This window comes from Ylistrum balloti, unplaced genomic scaffold (assembly GCF_031769215.1).
Source record: "Ylistrum balloti isolate Yb309-2 unplaced genomic scaffold, AGI_CSIRO_Ybal_v1 Utg369856, whole genome shotgun sequence".
NCBI lineage: Eukaryota > Metazoa > Mollusca > Bivalvia > Pectinida > Pectinidae > Ylistrum > Ylistrum balloti.
In genome coordinates this window covers 1,418,290-1,439,142 of record NW_026782006.1, presented here as the reverse complement: position 1 = coordinate 1,439,142, position 20,853 = coordinate 1,418,290, and the positions used below count along the sequence as shown (strand labels likewise).

The 20,853-nt window shown below is 36.1% G+C and overlaps 2 protein-coding genes across 2 annotated transcripts in view; one reads left to right on the top strand and one right to left on the bottom strand.

Annotated features, from left to right (window-relative positions):
• The first annotated feature begins 3,433 nt into the window (after positions 1-3,433).
• LOC132545770 (histone deacetylase 8-like) lies at positions 3,434-13,269 on the top strand. The gene is made up of 10 exons (XM_060209458.1): positions 3,434-4,252; positions 4,995-5,047; positions 6,132-6,268; positions 6,811-6,952; positions 7,313-7,503; positions 7,970-8,078; positions 8,530-8,702; positions 11,088-11,182; positions 12,176-12,281; positions 12,916-13,269. Exons 1-10 carry the CDS (start codon positions 3,434-3,436, stop codon positions 12,930-12,932), a joined length of 1,842 nt encoding a protein of 613 aa, XP_060065441.1. The 3' UTR covers positions 12,933-13,269.
• Positions 13,270-15,184: 1,915 nt separating this feature from the next.
• Positions 15,185-20,853, bottom strand: part of LOC132545785 (adenylate kinase 9-like) — a 28,387-nt gene continuing 22,718 nt past the window's right edge. Inside the window, exons 28-39 of the mRNA XM_060209475.1 lie at positions 20,643-20,828; positions 20,154-20,270; positions 19,519-19,737; positions 19,041-19,254; positions 18,668-18,869; positions 18,283-18,429; positions 17,913-18,130; positions 17,586-17,744; positions 17,159-17,360; positions 16,455-16,553; positions 16,001-16,218; positions 15,185-15,664 (exon numbers count right to left, since the gene is read on the bottom strand). Coding sequence (XP_060065458.1) covers positions 15,453-15,664; positions 16,001-16,218; positions 16,455-16,553; positions 17,159-17,360; positions 17,586-17,744; positions 17,913-18,130; positions 18,283-18,429; positions 18,668-18,869; positions 19,041-19,254; positions 19,519-19,737; positions 20,154-20,270; positions 20,643-20,828 — 2,193 coding nt within the window. The 3' untranslated portion in view covers positions 15,185-15,452. The remainder of the gene's footprint in view (positions 15,665-16,000; positions 16,219-16,454; positions 16,554-17,158; positions 17,361-17,585; positions 17,745-17,912; positions 18,131-18,282; positions 18,430-18,667; positions 18,870-19,040; positions 19,255-19,518; positions 19,738-20,153; positions 20,271-20,642; positions 20,829-20,853) is intronic.

Here is a 20,853-nt window from a genome sequence, read left to right as displayed (position 1 = left end):
CATTCACGTGTGTGTTTACATTAACTATAAACTCCGTGCTATGTTACTGGGGTGCATGTGGCCTTGTATAAATAGATTGTGAATGAATTCTCCGTGGCTTTTCAATTACAACTTGGATAACAGTGCACTTGTAACATCAATACACTTAGCCGTGCTGGTTCTTAGGTTAAGGTCGACCTGTCTCCATGAGAACCTTCTCCGTCCATATTAGCAAGGACAGTCGATTGATAATAGTGATGCCATGGTACAGAATCGGGAATTCCCAACTGCTTAGAATGGAGTCACTCTTTCATCCACGCACAATCGACATTCGTTATTGATTTTTGCCACTGCGCATGACGAAAAGTGAAGCTGTATTGTAAAAGATGCAAACCTCGTGTGTTCCTTGAAATAACACCAACATACCAGCAGGTTGTATCTGTGTCTGACGTTTGCAAAGTCTACGATATTAATTTATATGGCTAACAGTTAAGATCTTGAAGGAAGAAAATGTAATTACTTTGGTCTACCTAGTATTATGAAGCTGCATCTTTGAAGTTCCTACCGACTTCTGGACCTGTTTACCTATATATATATAATTGTATACAGATGGAGTGAAATGAACATGTACATAATACATCAGGTGTTGCCAGGTAAAAGCTTGGTAGAATTGGGTAGAGGATAAAACAGCGGCTGTGTTCGGCCTGTAGTGAATGTAGTGAGTATACGAACGTATTATGAAGGAATCCATCCAACTATTAGCATATATAACTCCAAGTTCAATCATGGCTTATATTTAATTCAATTCAAATTCAAATATTTTTTTTATAATTTTTATAATTAAAATTACATAATTTGATGGCAATACATATACAAACGTACATATTTATGGAGACAGAACACGAGGACAAACTTAAACCTCAGTCAACATGTAAACACTACAACGAAGGCAGACATCAAAGAAAATGATAGACATAACTCGCCTAGCACACAAGAGACGTGACACTGAAACCAAATGGAAGATGATGTGAATAAATAAATTTAAATGTGTTTTTATTGAAGCGAACACTAGAATACTATCGTTGTTTGAATCATTGATTGAATGGTAACAAAGATAGAAAATACCATGCTTGTAATGATTAGTAAACGTGTTGTATCAGTGTACTCTGGGAGTATGGAGATTAACATGATCAGGACCCCAGTCCTCCAATATCACTAATTCCTGGCATTGTTCTACAGACTTGTTCATTTTGCTCCGTAGCCTTGTCCGAGTATCACGGAGAGTAAGTCATTTAACCGACATGCACAATCAACACGCAATATCACGTGATCTCCAACATTTGTCTGCCATCATCAAGGATTTATGTGTTACTAAGATTTTTTGCGTGTAAACATCGGTACTTACAGCTATTTACCTAAGTTAGAGTTTACTGTAGTGATCTGCAGGTAATAGTGGGTCCTGATTTATAGTACTTTGGAGATGTTTAGAACCGTGAGTAACTCGGAAGATTAGGTAAGGCGTATATAAAACTTCTGTACAAACGTAAACCTACCCAAGTCTGGGACGACACCATGAAAACAGTGTCACACGAGTAGCTGGGCAATCCTTTACAACGGGATGAGAAACATTTATACTCTGTAGTATAGACGTGGAATCATTCATTAAGTGTTGTTAGCTATGTTGTCTGACTGTATTTTAAATATAAAATGATTGAGTGTTAAACAATATACATGTATTAACAAAGCATTGCTTTACATCATATTAAGAACAGGGACGCCAGAAAAGATAGATATTCTCATATTTTTCTATTATCTTTACAAAATTTCCACAATTATACATTTCTGTCGATCCTTAGAAATATTTTTTTCTGTTGAAGTTCAAATTATAAAAAAGTAAAAGTACAAATATTTTATTCAACTCGTCATGAATAATATAAATTATGTAATATATCTTAGATTGAAAATTTACCCGATGTCATACTGAACAGAGTATTATGAGCCAATAAACGTATCTAATCTATCGGTTCACAAAATCTGCAGCGTGTACTATCGATTAAAATACATATAAAATACTATATGCGATTTATCTGAATGCACTTCGAAAATACCAGCCAAAGACAAGAAACGCGCAGCAAGTCTCATGCAGTCTGCTTAAGACGAGTAAAGATTTTTGTCACTATTTTAAGAATATTTCTTTTTTTTATCTCTGATTTATTTATTGACTGTGTGTTTGATTTTTTTATATAGATCATCCGGCAAGGACAAAACATTCTTCTAAACCAACAGCCCACCTTGATCTTTTCCTACATCTAACAACGATACCAACACAAGAACAACTTTTCTTCGTATTAGTATAATGAAAAAAAAAGAAAAAAATTAATAATAAAGAGAAATTTATGTGATCTGCCAGGCCACGTACATCGATTGGCTCGTTCTGGGCAGCCAGATACATGTATACAGGACTGAGGTACACGAGTGGTATTCAGCGGAGTTTCTTAAGATATCTTATTCTTTATTTTAACTATTTATAAGGCCTGATATGACGTGCACTACAATTAGATATATATCCATGTGTATCACGAACCTAACGGCACACATACATACACAAAAACTAGACCGAGGATAGGATTAGTTTAGCTTAGGCTGCATGCAGGCATGGCTGTATCTATATTCAGAACAAATTCCATATATAAATCCTTATACATACTAATGCTTATGTTACGTTACTCAAGTGTTGTCGCGAATCTCCTTTCATTGCTCCGGAATCCCCGAAAATTCATCAGGGAAGTTTTTAAACCGTTTTAATTACTTGGTGTTGGAGTCACATTCTCGCGAAAAAAAATAACAAAAGACAATAAAAGTGTGAAATGTCACAACGTGAGGTATATCGTTGATAGACATAATCTAAATGTGTAATTGTTGGAAAAATAAAGAGTTGAAAAAATGTGGATAAAAAATAATGATGTCCTTGCAATCTTCCGTGTAAGGAATTACAATTCTGGGTAGAGATGAACAGCGGTTCTGCAGGAGTACACTCCCTTGGATTTACTCTTCATGGAGTTTGAGAGGAGCGCGGGAACGGTAAGTGTTGATACTTGGTTGGTACTGGTCTAGGGAGAGTTTCTCTTTAGCTCAATCTCATTCGGAACAACACAACACAGCAAAAATATCGAAAACATCCACTTTACCAAAAGAGAAAGTTAACACTATGTAGATTAATTATTCAGCAGACAGCGGACATTCTTGAAGTGATGCTGGAAACCGTGAACACCGATGAAAACCAAACGACTGGTAAAAGTTGTGGTAACATTTACACTTTAAAGGCAATAATGTACACGATTTTTTCTTTCTCTTTCTTTTAGAAAACTATTCTAGAGATGTTTGAATAACAGCACCTTTAAATCTTGGTGGTGTAAGCCGATGTCAGCATGTTGCATTGCAAGCACCAACAACCATGGATATAGAACAGCCGGCCAAGAGGCTCCGAGTTGATCCACACAACTGTCTCGATAGCTGTGGATTGCTGGGGGTAGAGACTGAAGAAAGTGTGAAATGCACATTACCCGGTGATGTAAATGTAGCCAGTGATTACCTGGCCAATGGAAACATGTCTGTACTAAACGTTACCGCCATCACTGCATCATGTACATCTTCAACTGAACAAAAAAATAGTGAATCTCAAGTATCAAACCATAATGACACAGAACATTATCACATGATAACTGATGAAAGAAAGACAAAAGATTGCATAATAACACAAGCAAATGTTTTTAAGGACAATGGAACAGATTTTGGTTCCAGCTCTGTAGTGGATGGTAGGGTCAGTTCTTCTTACATTACAGAACAGAAGACTGTACATCAAGGTGACAATGTTACTGCTGAACCTGTAACAGTGGAACATCATGATATATGCAAGAGTGTTTATGACCTAGAAGAAGAGGAAGATTCAAGCGTACAAATTCCCTCATTACAAAGTCTACGGATGTCCAAACAGGACAACAAAGAAAACATTACTATAGACACTAAAGAGTTTTCATCTGCACCTCTGAATTCAGAGAAACTGAAAGTAGATGATATTGGTGATAAATCTTCAAATATTTTAGAAAAGGGAGAAGTGGAACAGACTGATGTATGTGGATCTTCTGAGTCCATAAATGTTGATTTATCTAAACATGCAAGCAAGAAAACAGCCAAACTCCAACGGAGGGTGTCCTACATCTACAGTAAAGAGCTGATTCAACAGTGTAACCTCATGCAAAAAATTCCAAATCGTGTAAGTACTATTTGTGAAACTGAAGGATTTTTATACCCTAGACAAATTCACTAATCAAGTCATCTTCTTACGTGATAAAGAAAGAGAACTTGAATTGTGTCAGTAGTTATATATTTAGTACTTACTGTCCCAGGTGAATATAACTCTCGCCTGTGTCTGATTTCTTGCTGAAAAGTACATTCAGAAAGTAGTAATAAGTAGGTTTGTCCATATATTTTCAATGCAGTTCAGTAAGTAAAAGCTGTACCACAGTAACATCACACCTGAGATGCACAACAGTGACAAAAAATATCACACCTGACTGTGTAACAGTGACATAAGTATGTTGTACCTGACTGTGTAACAGTGACATAAGTATGTTGTACCCGACTGTGTAACAGTGATATAAGTATGTTGTACATGACTGTGTTACAGTGACGTAAGTCTATATGAAGTTAGTTCTGGAATGTTTGCAAGGACAGATTTTAAAATGAGTTATGCAATGATATTGATTGTGCAAGGATTTGTTTTGGGTTCTTGCAAAAGAAAAGGTTATGAGGAGGTATGTATCCATTACAGTGTATATAAATTTTCAATAACATCCTTGTATTTTATCAAAATTAAAATGGGTGTGTTCCAAATGTAAATTATGTAGTCATATTATACTGGTATAATGTACAAAAACATGGGCATAAACAAAGACAATTTTTATCCTGAAATGGATTTTCTGATAAGAGATATTCCTTCTTGAATCATTGTGCAGGCAATCATGGTACACAGTCTGATTGAAGCTTATGGCATACTCAAGTATATGAGGTAGGTTTGTATTCATTTATAAAGAAATATACAATGCAATGATTTGGTGATAATTTTATCCTGGTGTTCATAGTTACGGGTCAAGTAGAAGCCCTGATAGTGATGCTTAGAGTGCTCATGTACTTAAAACATATTTACAGAAATGTAATGATTGCTCACAGTATATTGAATAAGGCTTCTTTCCCCTGACACCAATTCCCTCATTTTACACCTAATCCTCAGAAACCATTGTATTGTAGTGAGTTTATTCTTTGTATATGTTTTAGCTCAACTGAGTCAAATGCGTAAATGAATTTATAACTGCTATGGTGCTCCACCCAATGTCCATTGTATCTAAACTTTTTACTGCAGATTTTGATGAAATTTCCCCTGAATGATCAGCACAGAGTATGATAAATTTCTATCATGTTTTTAGTGAAAATAAAATTCAAGACGGCCACCATCACTACCATCTTTAGACTCTATTTTGAACTAAAAAACTGACATGCTTTTTAAATTATCATCAGTTAATTTTGTATGAATGGTGGTGATTTCATGTCTGTCAGAAATAAAATATAGCCACCAGAGCAAAATATAGATATGAATTGTAAAATATTTTACCAATTTGAGTATATTTGAACAAGATAACTTAGGACTGAAGAATCATTGGCAATTGGTTTCCTGGCAGTATGTACACCTTATTGAGGTTAAGAGATGGATACAATTTGGATCATTCAATGAATGGTTGAATTTTAACTGTTTTAATTGTAATTTTTGTCTCTCTGTTATGTATTGATCTTTAGCATAACTATCATTGTAAGAAGACACGTGTGCAAATGTAAAGTGTACAATATTGATTGATATGGATATTTATTTGACCTGTAACCTTTGGTGACCTATATTTCAACCTTTGGCATACATAGGTTTTTTAGTTTAGAATTAGTGCAACTAAAAATATTGAACACTGTGTTACGTGGATATTAACAATTATCATAAACAGACAGGAATGAAGGAATTTAGTAAAGTTTATTAAACAAATTTTCAAATACCTACATGCATTGTGTCTTGCTTCAGGTGAGCATTTAGGCCTCTTGTTACATTACAGAGTTATTGCCCCTTCCATAGCTACAGAAGAATCACTGTGCCTGTTTCATTCCCCAGAGTATATAGAATTTTTGAAGAAAATCAGTGATGAAGATGATGAAGAAATCTATGGTGCTGAAGCAGCAGAATTTGGCCTGAGTATGACTTTGTGATATACGGTTAACTGAATTGTTCAGAACTGTAATTAGATACATTTGGTATATGGCCATACATTTGTATTAATTCTGGAGATGGAATTTTGGATTCTTACAATCAGGACATTAGGACATTTCAATGAAGTCATTTTAACTAGTAATCATAATGTAGTCCTTGAATAAAATTTGTTTTGAAACCACTACAGCATTATGTACAGAGAAACTTTTGTATCAGCATATCAGACAGGAACTCATGAAGCATACTGAGAAATATATGTCTATTGGAATATGGCTATGATAACCACTTGCTATTCTAAGGTGTCTTCATTATAAGGTTGCTCAGCAGCTTTTAACAATCATTAGTACACACTACTCACATATGTTGCTTATTTCTTTTTTTATAAATTGGCCTTTAATTTTCATTGACATTATTTACATTATGTAGATCCCTTTATACACAGTGTGGAAATGTTTCTTACTCTCCACAGTATTTTCATATTGACAAAACTGTAATAACAGTTTTCTTCATCTTTTGAACTCTTGCAGCCTATGACTGCCCTGTCCACAAGGGGGTGTTTGACTATGCCCTGTCTGTAGGGGGAGCCACTGTCTCTGCAGCTGAGGAACTAGTCCAAGGGCGATGTGACATTGCCATCAATTGGTGTGGAGGATGGCATCATGCCCAAAAGTAGGTATATATATCTTGTACATGTGTACCAGTATATATTGAAAGCAAATTTTCCTGAGTACTCTTCACATTCAGCAATCCAGGGTTGTTGTAAGCATCATGTTTTATCTCTTGTTGACTGTTCATATGATTGTAACATCACTACAACCCGAAGCTGTCTGACTGATAAACTAAAAGGACTGATGAAAACATCACCACGGCAAATATTCAGTAAATTTACTTTTTAAATAGAAACACAACTGGAAAAAAACAGTGAATTAGTTAGAAGAACATGTGTAAATTTTCTGAATTATCTGACGATTCAGGATTTATGTTTATGATATGTTTACATATTACGTTAATTTCTTTTCGTTGTTACAGGGACAGTGCATCAGGATTCTGTTATGTTAACGACATCGTTCTCGGAATACTGAAGCTTCGAGAGAAATTCTCCAGGGTCCTGTATGTAGATTTGGACTTGCACCATGGAGATGGTGTACAGAATGCTTTTTATGCTACATCAGCTGTAATGACAGTCTCCATTCACAAATATGCTTCCGGATTCTTCCCAGGTAAAAAACACAATAAGGATACAAGTATATTATAATGTGTGGCAGATAACAGTATTCAAGACTTGTTAACATTGTTGGAATTTGAAATTAGTCTGGGTCCTCCTAGCCTATAACTATAACAGCAAGTCTGATGTCTGTGTTTTAGATCAAGTTTAACTTGATATATGCTGATAATTACTGTTTATCACAGGTTCAGGACAGGTGGAAGAAAAATAATATATATATATATATGTATGCTGATAATTGCTGTTTATGACAGGTTCAGGACAGCTAGAAGAAATAGGAATTATATATATATATATATATATGCTGATAATTGCTGTTTATGACAGGTTCAGGACAGCTAGAAGAAATAGGAATTATATATATATATATATATATGCTGATAATTGCTGTTTATGACAGGTTCAGGACAGCTAGAAGAAATAGGAATTATATATATGCTGATAATTGCTGTATATCACAGGTTCAGGACAGCTAGAAGAAATAGGAGTAGGCAAAGGCAAGAAATATTGTATCAATATCCCACTACATGATGGTGCTAGGGACCAGGAGTTTGTAGCCTTGTTTTGCAGGTAGAACTTCAAATTACATTCTTTTGAAGTGAACTGTGTATTCTGTAAATTAAATTTGGTTTGAAATAAGAGGCCCATTGGGCCTGCATCACTCTATCCATATTCAGTGCATTTTGCATCACATTTACATTTCAATTTATTGACCTTGAAACTGGGTCTAAAGCGAAGTGATTAAACTTACTTGTAAAGGTTATTATAAGGAAGAGCACATAGTTGCCGCTTTGTCCGTTTGTCTATCATAATTTTGTGCAGAGCATAGCACCAAAACTATAAGAGGTATCAACATGAAACTTCATAGATAGATGGATTTCAATAAAGAGAAGTGCAGTGTACAAGAACCATCTCTCTCTTTTGCATTATTATCTTTTGGAAATAACGTTTATTTGGGGAGCATAAATCGGTTCTACCGATTCTCTTCTATCATGAGACATCATGTACTGTCCTCTTCCAGAGTGATACAGAAGGTACGCTCCATGTTCAAACCTGAGGCTGTTGTTTGTCAGTGTGGGGCAGATGGTTTGGCTGGTGATCCTATGGACTCTTTCAATCTAACCCCACGGTCTTTAGGTCGCTGTGTCTACTTTATATTGGACTGGTCACTCCCCACGCTTCTGCTGGGAGGAGGTAAGTTAGTCGCAGGGAGTCACTGTGTCTACTTTATATTGGACTGGTCACTCCCCACGCTTCTGCTGGGAGGAGGTAAGTTAGTCTCAGCGAGTCGCTGTGTCTACTTTATATTGGACTGGTCACTCCCCACACTTCTGCTGGGAGGAGGTAAGTTAGTCTCAGCGAGTCGCTGTGTCTACTTTATATTGGACTGGTCACTCCCCACACTTCTGCTGGGAGGAGGTAAGTTAGTCGCAGGGAGTCACTGTGTCTACTTTATATTGGACTGGTCAGTCCCCACGCTTCTGCTGGGAGGAGGTAAGTTAGTCTCAGCGAGTCACTGTGTCTACTTTATATTGGACTGGTCACTCCCCACACTTCTGCTGGGAGGAGGTAAGTTAGTCGCAGGGAGTCACTGTGTCTACTTTATATTGGACTGGTCACTCCCCACACTTCTGCTGGGAGGAGGTAAGTTAGTCTCAGCGAGTCACTGTGTCTACTTTATATTGGACTGGTCACTCCCCACACTTCTGCTGGGAGGAGGTAAGTTAGTTGCAGGGAGTCACTGTGTCTACTTTATATTGGACTGGTCACTCCCCACACTTCTGCTGGGAGGAGGTAAGTTAGTCTCAGCGAGTCACTGTGTCTACTTTATATTGGACTGGTCACTCCCCACACTTCTGCTGGGAGGAGGTAAGTTAGTTGCAGGGAGTCACTGTGTCTACTTTATATTGGACTGGTCACTCCCCACACTTCTGCTGGGAGGAGGTAAGTTAGTCTCAGCGAGTCACTGTGTCTACTTTATATTGGACTGGTCACTCCCCACACTTCTGCTGGGAGGAGGTAAGTTAGTCTCAGCGAGTCACTGTGTCTACTTTATATTGGACTGGTCACTCCCCACACTTCTGCTGGGAGGAGGTAAGTTAGTCGCAGGGAGTCGCTGTGAGATTACATTGACATTTGAAATTCCTTATAATTTATATGAGTTATCTACCGTATAACACAAAATGTTCGTTGTGTAGAAACTGTGCTGCTTCATGGTCAAAAACTAACCACGAAAATAAACAAATGAATAAGATTTTAGATGAAAGGACCATGTGTCTACCTATGTGATATCTACAAAAGTTCTTACCCTCAAAAGCATGCTTTAGACTTAAACCATGAAAGACGGTACCATTAACCATTTTGGGATGAATTAAAACTTGTAGGCTCTTAGTACAGAATCAATTTGATTTATTCATAAAAAGATTACACCTATTTCACTTCAAACAGACTGCACAATATTCAACATCTTTAAATTCCACAATAATGTTTCCATATAACTTTATATCAGGTCATATAGTATACCAGGTACTTTTCCTCTACAAGTACTAATCCTGTGTCAAAACCAATTAATCCCACTGTTATATCATCATTCAAAGAAAATCTTCCAAATTCCCTGTAAACCATGTAAGATGCTGTGCTTTTCCTCACTTGTTTATGAAATCGCACATGTATTCTTTCAGTCACACTTACATTTTGAAAGCCCCAACCTCACATGAGTATAATAATATTGGTAGTACCAAACAACTTAAACTGCAGGTCAGTGGAGAGACTTATGCTTATATAACTAATATAAAGCTTTTTTTAGTGTGTTCACAAAGTTTGTTCTGAGCAATAAAAACATTTTGGTTAAAGACAATTTTTATCACTATTTCTTGAGATGTACTGGATGGATCTTTCGCAAATTTCATATGTTCGTTCCCCTAGGTCCCTAGTTGTGCCTGTTAACTTGTGGGACTGATCAGAAAAACAAAATGGCTTACAGGCAGCCATTTTGGATTTTCACCCTTGAAAGTTTGTTATCGCTGTTTCTTGAGAAGTACTGTATAGAACTTTCTCAAATTTCATGTGTAGGTTTCCCATGATCCCTAGTTGTGCCTGTATGATTTTGGGACTGATCAGAAAGAGAAAATGGCTGACAGGTGGCCATCATGGATTTTGACCATAAAAGTTTGTTATTGCCATTTCTTGAGAAACATCGAAGAGAAAAGAAGGGAACAGATCCAACTTTCAAATAACAAATAAAGATGAAATGATGGTAGGTGCCTAGATCCCTCTTGGATCTCTTGTTTATCTTTTGTTTTTGTCTAATTTTTTTTTAAATACCATACTTTTCGCACAACTTCATTAATCTCAGGAGGATTCAAAACTATTTAATGCAGTTTGTAGCCCTTCAAGTGATTCCAACAGAATTAGTGTTATAGAATAATGAGTAACTTTACAACAATGTACCCTTGCCGCAAATCAACCACATGCGATCAACATTTGTTATCAATTTTCTCCAGAACTGCTTCTAAGTCATTCATGTACAGTAAAAATAAAAAGCGCTACAAATTTGACCCAGCTGTTTGTTTCCTAAAGGTGGCTACCATCACACAAACACAGCAAGGTGCTGGACCTTTCTCACTGGAGTAGCTGTTGGTAAAAAGTTACCTACAGACATACCTGATCACCAGGTAAGATAAGAGCTGATCACTAGGTAAGGTAATACCAGGTGAGATAGTATCTACACCAGGTAAGATAATACCTATCCACTACTTAAGATAATACCTTTCAACAGTTAAGATAATTCTTATAATCAGGTAGATAATGCCCATCACTAGTTAAGATAATACCTTTCAACAGTTAAGATAATTCTTATAATCAGGTAGATAATGCCCATCACTAGTTAAGATAATACCTTTCAACAGTTAAGATAATTCTTATAATCAGGTAGATAATGCCTATCACTAGTTAAGATAATACCTTTCAACAGTTAAGATAATTCTTATAATCAGGTAGATAATGCCCATCACTAGTTAAGATAATACCTTTCAACAGTTAAGATAATTCTTATAATCAGGTAGATAATGCCTATCACTAGTTAAGATAATGCCTTTCAACAGTTAAGATAATTCTTATAATCAGGTAGATAATGCCCATCACTAGTTAAGATAATACCTTTCAACAGTTAAGATAATTCTTATAATCAGGTAGATAATGCCCATCACTAGTTAAGATAATACCTTTCAACAGTTAAGATAATTCTTATAATCAGGTAGATAATGCCTATCACTAGTTAAGATAATACCTTTCAACAGTTAAGATAATTCTTATAATCAGGTAGATAATGCCTATCACTAGTTAAGATAATACCTTTCAACAGTTAAGATAATTCTTATAATCAGGTAGATAATGCCCATCACTAGTTAAGATAATGCCTTTCAACAGTTAAGATAATTCTTATAATCAGGTAGATAATGCCTATTATCATGTTCAATAAATAATACCAATCACTATGAAAGATAATGATAGATATACTCAATTACTAGAAAATGTTTTAATGAATATAATTTGGAGCTCTTGACAAGACTTGATTGATAACATCGCTGAGCATTGTAACAACTGTGACTTGTAAAACTATGTAAATTTAGATCGTTAAAAATGTCCTTGTTTTGGTATTTTAAAAGTTTTTTGTGGAGTATGGACCAGACTATGGAATTGAGGTTTCACCTGGAAACAGGAAGGACCAGAACTCTCAGGAATATTTGAGGAAAGTTCATCGCTCCATCATGGGTAAGTCCATGCTCCTTAGATCCTACACATAGTATCACAATAAGGGAAACTTGTTTCTCTGAAATATGCTTAGATGTGGAAAAAAGTATCTTAAAAAAAAAAGTGAAGATGAGTTTCAAATGTACTATTCTAAACAGTAACTCTGAAAGACATACTGATCTGATGTTCTCAGGTAAGATGTGAAAAGTCTTTATAAAAAGTTTTGAATAGTAGAATGATAGTTGAAGGGTTGTGATAGACATCATTGGAGTAGGTTGTTACTGTGATAATTGTGATGTAAGATGACCAAGTAAGAGTGTTGGCCTTTATAACATCATTTGAAGATGTGAGGTAAATGGTTGGACTTAACTGTAGCAGTTTGGTTTCCTTAGGAAACTTTGAAACTAATGGTCTCTGCTGACATGGCTGTGCTCTTGGCCATGATATTTGGACCTCCCTGATGTTGTTCATGTAGTAAGCCTCCAACTACCTCAAGAATACCCCACCTTAAAATGACCTTGACTATTCATAGGGTAATGAACCTAGCGAACAAACAAACATGTATGGTCGATGAAATGTCAAGAATTAGAAGGTTACATTGTATATGATATGTTTTATGCAATCCGTTAAAAGAAATGTTAATTTTATGTTACAGATATTTTATCACAATGAGGCAGTGAGACAGTGGTATGAGGAAAGGAACAGCATTAGATGATGAAATCTTAGGAACATGTTTTTATTGTGAACACTGGAATGTAATAAACTTTTGAGTTCTGTTACACAGGCTAAAATTACAACCAAGTGAAATATGGAGAACAAATACAGTCTTCCCTTGTCACTGATTGTGGACCTAAGAGTACGGATATACAGTATTGAAGAATCTGTACAAAGATTCCTGTTATTAAACTACTGTTGATAAATATTGTATACATCAAATCAACAATTATGTGTATCTTCTACTGGTTGTGTTAGAACCTCTATTCTGTTGACATTACCAACCTGATGAAAATGTTCCCAAAAAAAAAAAAGATACATGTAGACAAGTTAGAATCCTAAAATTTCCTCGTAAACAGTGATAGGGTATACAGTTTTGGTATCGCACAATGTAACATGATGTGCGAGGTTTGCACGATAGGAAAATTGGAAGAAATTATCACACATCTGTGCAAATGTCCTGCAGTTTTGTAACACAGATGTGCGATTCTATCGTGTTTGATATAAATTTAGCAATGACATATAGATAAGGGTGGGATATGGTTTATTTTTAGATGTATAGTACAACTAAGTGTATTTCGTTATTAAGCCATAAATCCATACGTTGGACACATGTAGATTTATCAGATACAAATTGAGCACGGGAGACCTAGCCATTACAGGTCCAGACTTGTCATACATATATCCATATACAGGTAATTTCTGTTACAAAAGGCACAATGCTTGCCACTCTCAGTGGTATGAAACTATATGATAGAAAGATTAATAAATGTGGAGTCCAGTGTTATTTTGAAAACTCAGATTTAAAATTACTTTCATAATCACTGATCAATTTTAATTTGCCTGTGATCGCTATTTAGTCCTAACTTCACAAGTTTTCTGTTCAATCTGTAATATAAGTCAACTATTTTGACCAAAGCACACAAAATGTGCGATGCTATCTCATGGTCGTGCAGAAGGCAATTTATAGTGTGCGTGAGTGCAAGTGTGCTGATTTACACGCAATGTGTGGGTGACGTATGCACAATTTATGCACAAAGTTTTTGGTGTGTTGTGTTGTTGTGCATTACCAAAGCTGTATCTAATGTGTGAATTAACAATTGAGATGAAAATACCCCTGGCTATGAGTTGTTGTGGGGATATAAGGATCTGTCTAGATTTGATGTGCCATACTTAACTCCATTCTCTGTATTTATTTGCACCATTTTACATAAACATCGTATTTGAACATGTACTTTTGTTAATAATAATGAATTTTGTGCATTGATTCTGTTTACAATAATGAGTCATTAAATAAATTCAAAAGACAAAATGAAGTTTTCAGTTTTATTAAGTATGTCTTGATTTATAATTCATGCATTCATACCTGTTATGGTGTCAGAAGTGGATATCCCTAGTCTTCCACAAACTCTAGCTAATTATGTCAATCTTATAACAATCTTGTCTAATGTAATCAACTCAGGTTTAGAAGAAAAGAGATTTAATTCTAAGAAATCTCCAGTTTTTGGTAAACATTTTGCACAATGGAGGCTACAGTCCACTTAAGACTTATATGCACTTTAATCTTCAATCCTGCTTCAATGCTGTTTGCCAATGACTTACCTTTAATAATAATGATAATAATAGACTTTATTTAAAGAGGATAATACATGTTTAGCCAAAGGCTAATCTACCACATGGTCCTTAAGAAATTACCACCACATTGACATACTGTAGGGCTGTTCTACCGACTGACAGATACAGACTTGTGTTGTATGCTTTATTACAGTCTCAGTTTCATAAATGTTAAAGTGCTGCATTGTAACCTCAAGGTGACTCTGTAAAGTTTGTTATTGCCATGGTGACAAGATCCCTAACTCACAGATATAAAATACAAACCTTTATGTTGTTTATCACATATTTATTGGACGGAATGTTTTCCCGCATATATTCTTTATATTTACAAATTCAATTTACAAAATCTTATATAAATATTATATTTACAAAGAGTCACCTATTGTGTGACCACTGATATCACAGATAATGATAAAATGACATTTAAAAATGGATTTCCTGTAACAACGCCATATGCAATGGTCTGCCAATCAAAAACTGCAAAGGCACAGTGCAATGCTCCTGTTGGTTCAGCTATTAAAAATGAAATAGCAAGTTTTAAATAAAACTTCATAAAGCACTTGATAAATTATTAATGCTGAAATATTAAATCACATATATTATGAAACTAAGGCCAAATTGTAAAGAGTTTCAATTTCGGTAAATCCATTGTTTTTGCATCAAACTTTTCAGAGAATGTAAAGAACTGTTTTTTTTTGCAAATAAATGTCACAAATGCTAGTGAGTCTATGAATGTCTAATTGTCAAGAACAATAAATATTCCATTTGGTATGGATACATATGACATTCAATTCCAGAATTCTTCTGTCCACATTTACATTCATTGATACACATTCTTTTTCACAGAACTGTCACATGAATTCCTCACGCCACCCATGTTGCTGTCGGTTCAATTCCACGCAGAGCAAAGAATGTTTCTAATTTTGTATCAAAATCTCCAGGTCGTTCTGTGGGATCCCTATATCTCACTGTCATATTGTCTCCCAAGTACTTGATCAGCCTACAGGTGTCTTCAAACTGCTTCAATTTCTGTTTATACTTCTTCCTGATGTAGTCGGAACTTTTGGGGTTGAAAGCTGCAAAGACAAAGAGGTAAAGTAAGCAAGATTGAACAGTTTCACCTAAAAGTTTTGTTATCATTCTAAACTTTTTGGCAGGTGTCAAGTTAATCAATTTGGAATTAGAATTTCTATCACAATTCATATAGGATTTTTACCATCTATACAATCCTATTTAAGATCAACACCCTATTTATGAACCTTCTATCATGATTACATTCCATCTGAAGTTGACTTACCTATTAATACATTGTGAACAACAATTTAATCCTGGTGCTACTTTCACTTTCATTCTTTGTCTATATCATTTTTTAAAATGCCTGCGTAAAAACTACTGGTGAATGTGGAATTTACCTTTAAGATGATAAGCTACATAGATCAATGAAGATCTACTGGGACTCAAGAATGGATATTTAGGTTTGAAGTTTCCAACAGCTGTCATTGCCTTGATGAGAGAGGTTGCAACAGTCTGCTCCATGTAGCCAAGCATGGGTAGATTAGTGACAGTCAGGGTCTCCTTCGCAGGTGGAAGTTTGTGTGGCAGTTGAAGATCCCAGTATTTCTCTGGTAATCTGGAGAGAAACAGTAATATTTCCTATTGTATTGTGTATAATCATAAATTTCACAAGTGTGTTGTAGCATTTAAAGGGTTAATTCTAGTGGTGTATGTATCATATGTTAATAAGTTACAAACAATATGAATCCATCCTCATCTTATTACAAAGTATACCACAATCCAGTAATCACTTGTTAGTTTACTCAATGATTACGTTGGCCAGATGGTTAGGAAACAAATACTTTTACTTACTTCATAAACTTAAGGAGTTTTACTTCGTTTTCCATATAATAAAATTTTTCTCTGTATTCCACAATAAGGTCAGAATTGCCTGGAATTATTGCCTCGTATCTAGAAAGAGAAAACATGGGTGAACTAGACATCTTTACATGAAATATAATAACGGTAACATCAACTCTACTCCCCACTGGTATAAGTGACAGCAAGTCACTTCCCCTTGGTATGAGTAACATCAACTCTACTCCCCATTGGTATGAGTGACAGCAAGTCACTTCCCGTTGATATGAGTAACATCAACTCTACTCCCCATTGGTATGAGTGACATCAAGTCACTTCCCATTGGTATGAGTGACATCAAGTCACTTCCCGTTGGTATGAGTGACAGCAAGTCACTTCCCGTTGGTATGAGTGACATCAACTCTACTCCCCATTGGTATGAGTGACATCAAGTCACTTCCCTTTGGTATGAGTGACAGCAAGTCACTTCCCGTTGGTATGAGTGACATCAAGTCACTTCCCGTTGGTATGAGTGACAGCAAGTCTTCTCCCATTGTTAAGAGAGGAGTCAGATTGAATCTTTATTCTGGATCTTTGTTAGCTTTATTTATGGTCCAAAACAATTATATTTTGTTTCTACTTGGAAATAAGATTAACCAAGAGTTGAATCTAGAACTTTCTGATGAATTTCTCTTAGAATGTAGAGTGTAGATACTTACCTGCACTTGCCATCTAAGAACGTGACTGGGCAGTATCCCTTGACCTCTATTTCCTGTGATGCTCGCACTTCATCAGGGAATCGCCGGATCGGGAGTAGGTCCTTAGCTGGGAGTTTCCTAGGAGCCAGGGGTGGAACATATTTCTCTGGTTCAGCCAGGAACATTCTAAGTTCCTCAGCACCAGCCAACTTGTAATAATGGCCTGACAAGGAGAAGGGAGAGACAATTTTTAACAGTGATAGAAATGAGGTTCCGCAGTAAAGTTTATATTTCAACATTAAGTGTTTTACTTAAACAAATTCAGTCTTGCTGAAATTCAAATGTTTTCAGGACGACTTGTGTATAATTAAATACATGTTTATATATTAAAAATATGTGTCTTCACAGAGAAGCAGAATCTTTTGAAAAAGGTCAATGATTTTTTTACCTCTGAACTCAGCAGCAAACTCCAATGTTGGCATCGTGGAACAGTCCACAAGTTCTCCTCGGAGGGCCAAACTGACAGGACAGTACTGGCCAAAGTCGCCCACCCTCTGGAGGAACTCATTGGGTGTAATGCACATGTCAGCAATGGATGCAGATTTACCTGGTGTAGAAAATCAACTTCTCAGATTTTTTCTAATAAACAAACATATTCTTTTAGGATCTATTGTCAGATTTCTTTCAGAGCTTTGGGGGATGAAGATATTATATAATCAAGGAATCCGAGAATTACTTCTCTAACAAGCAACTTGTACGTATTTTCTTTGCTTACCATCAGACACCCTCTGGAGGTAGGTCTGTATCTGTGTGACAGATTTACTAGCTATTTCTGAACCCTTATTCCACATCCACCACTTAGAGTTCTCGCCTGGAACATGGATATAGTTCATGTGTTGTGACTTGTACCACTCCCGTACAGCAGCAATCTCCTTATTGTAAGCTGCCATCTTCACTGCCAGGATCTGAGAACTGTCGTGTAGTGGCATTGTCCTGGAAATTCAAGAAAATCATGATATCATCTTTCTTAGTTATAAAGTCTGTGCATGTTTATTTGTATCAGACATGTATCCCTATGGAAGCAGGAAGAATACTGAAGTAAGATACCTTGGTAACATGAAGGCATTGCTGAACCAGTGCCTTACCTGGTGGGTGCCATGCGGTCTTTCATGCCACGCAACAAAACCTCTTTGCCATCAAGCTCCAGCTCCACTACACGTACAGGGATGATGCTGCGTTCTGTCATCAGGTCAACTTGCTTCTTAGTCTGGGGGAAGCCATCTAGAATGTACCTGTCACAGACATAAAAAAAGGTTAACTTTACCAGTATATCTGGGACGTTATGTCTAGGGCCAGCTGTCAGAGCACACAGACATCTATAACCATTTATGATAACCTAAACCAACTTCGTTTGATAATTATTACAATTAAATTCAAACAGATCTGTTCAGTAAAGCCATTCACCAGAAAACCTGAAAATCTTAGTCAGAAGAAATCATTGAGGACGAGAGCTTTGTCACTTCTACATACCCCCTTGTCTGACATTTCATTTCTAAGAGGCAGACATCTAAAGCTTGGACAGCCAGCTCCTCTGGTACAGTGTAGCCCTTGAGCAGGTATTTGATCATTTGTCTGGCCAGGTCTGTTTTAGATTGTTCTGCCAGTACCTTCCTCATCGCCTCTCCAATAGACAACCGCACCAAGCCATAGGATTCAGCAAACCGTGTGGCCACTGCAGAGTATATGGTATTTATTATATTGAGGTATAAGCCAAGAGTGAAAAATATGAAATGTTTCCAATGCTTTGGATCAACTGTATTACTTCATTATACAAATTTTGTTATCATTTGAAATTTAGGTCAAGTTCACATCACAAATAACAGTTAAGAAGAGATACACTTACATGTAGTTTTGCCTGACTTTGGTGGCCCAATGATAGCCATCTTGATTGGTACCACTGGTTTGGGTGTGGGCTGGGTGAGGTATGTCATAGGGTCCTGGATAAAGTCCTCGCGGGCAGACAATGAGGAGAGGAAGAAGATGTGGTTGCGGTACAAACAGGGATAGGTAGGGTAGCCTGGCCCTGACATAGGCTGGATACAGTCTCCTTCCTTGATCTGTGGTCAAAGAAAAACATCAGTCTTTTATGCCATAAATTCATATTATCAGCAAAACCAGTTGATAAACAGATCAATCGCAGAAGTTGGAAAAGGGATTAAAAAAAAAGAAGAAGAATTCCGTGAAAGGCGAATCATCAAAAAGTTTAATTCAATATAAGTTATGGTAAATAAAATACATGATTCTATCAATATTTCATTTTAAGAGAGTAGATAAGATAAGCTGTTAAATTATTTGGATGAAAAAGTGACATTGATGCCTACCTTGACCGGACACCATCGCCCAAATCTACTGGGCTGTTTGTATCCACTTTGTAACATCTTCTTGGCCAGTTTCTCTCCAATAGGATATACTCTTTCAAACATGCTGTGTCTATACTGCACATATGGTTTAAGCTTCTTTGTCATGAGATAGCGCACAATGTGTGGCTTACGTCCTCCATCTAAGTCTAGTCGTGGGACTAAGATTTCCTCTAGTGCTTCCTACAGCAATACAACAGTTTGATAATTAAAAGCGCATTCATCTTGTCTTATATCATATTCATGTTAAGCTGTCAAGAACTATCTGACTTGCTGTTGTAATGACAAGGTGGTACCTTGTCTAAAGTTTAGAAAAAGGAATTCCTCGGTATTATTATCATCATATATTCTTATAGACTAAAATTACAATGAATTTAAATGAAGCCGGGATGCGAAAAAGATTATTTATTTTGAGAGCAACCCTAATCTTATACCTCAGTACAGAAAATGGGATATGTTGCTGCCCCTACTTCTCCTCATTACAAAGTTTGGAATCAGTTCCCATCCCTGAGGTACTAGTTTATCAAATTAAGCCAATGTCAGGCAATGATGAACTATCAAAGAGTAAACAAATTATAGTAAAAAGTATATGATCCTACCTGTACACCAGCTAGTCTGTTGGTATCATTGTCAAAAACTTCATTTAGTTCATTCCTTATTCTGTCCTTCGCATCCTCCTCTAATTCTTCTTCTTCCTCTTCCTCCTCTTCTTCCTCCTAGTGAAATATGTTAACAACAATTACAGGACTTCAATATTACACTATGTTATGTGCTTCAGCTGTAACACCAAGCACTAAACAGTGTTAGGAACTCAGTTGATATAAACACAATTGTCATAACATGGTGATGTCACAAAAGGCTTGGAATTGATTGTAGAAAGATTTTAAACCGTTTTTGAAAATGCTGTTTCCCTAATAATAATTTGTAACAGACATTAGATATGCAATAAGAACACTGTTTATGAAACAAATCACAATTTTTATTTTAGCTTGTCTGAGGTTTTTGGAAATCAATAATATTAGACTGTAACCAGGGATGAAAGGGAAAATTCAATAGAGATTATACACAGATATATCAACAGAATTTACCTCAAATTCTTCTGCCAACATGGCTTCAATATCCATCTCTTCTTCTTCCTCCTCTTCTTCTTCCTCCTCCTCTTCTTCTTCTTCATCCCTATCCTCTCTTTCTGCTGCCCTCTGAGCTTGTCTTTCTTTTTTCTTTTCCTCTTGTTCCTTCAACAACTCATCTCTTCTTTTTTGGACAGCAGCATCCTGCAGATTTTAGAAAATACACAAC

Excerpts from the sequence above, each read along its gene's own strand:
- LOC132545770 (XM_060209458.1), top strand. The coding sequence starts at position 3,434 with ATGGATATAGAACAGCCGGCCAAGAGGCTCCGAGTTGATCCACACAAC. Across the intron at positions 4,253-4,994 it reads TGCAAAAAATTCCAAATCGT|GCAATCATGGTACACAGTCT; the intron begins GTAAGTACTATT and ends ATCATTGTGCAG. Across the intron at positions 6,269-6,810 it reads AGCAGCAGAATTTGGCCTGA|CCTATGACTGCCCTGTCCAC; the intron begins GTATGACTTTGT and ends GAACTCTTGCAG.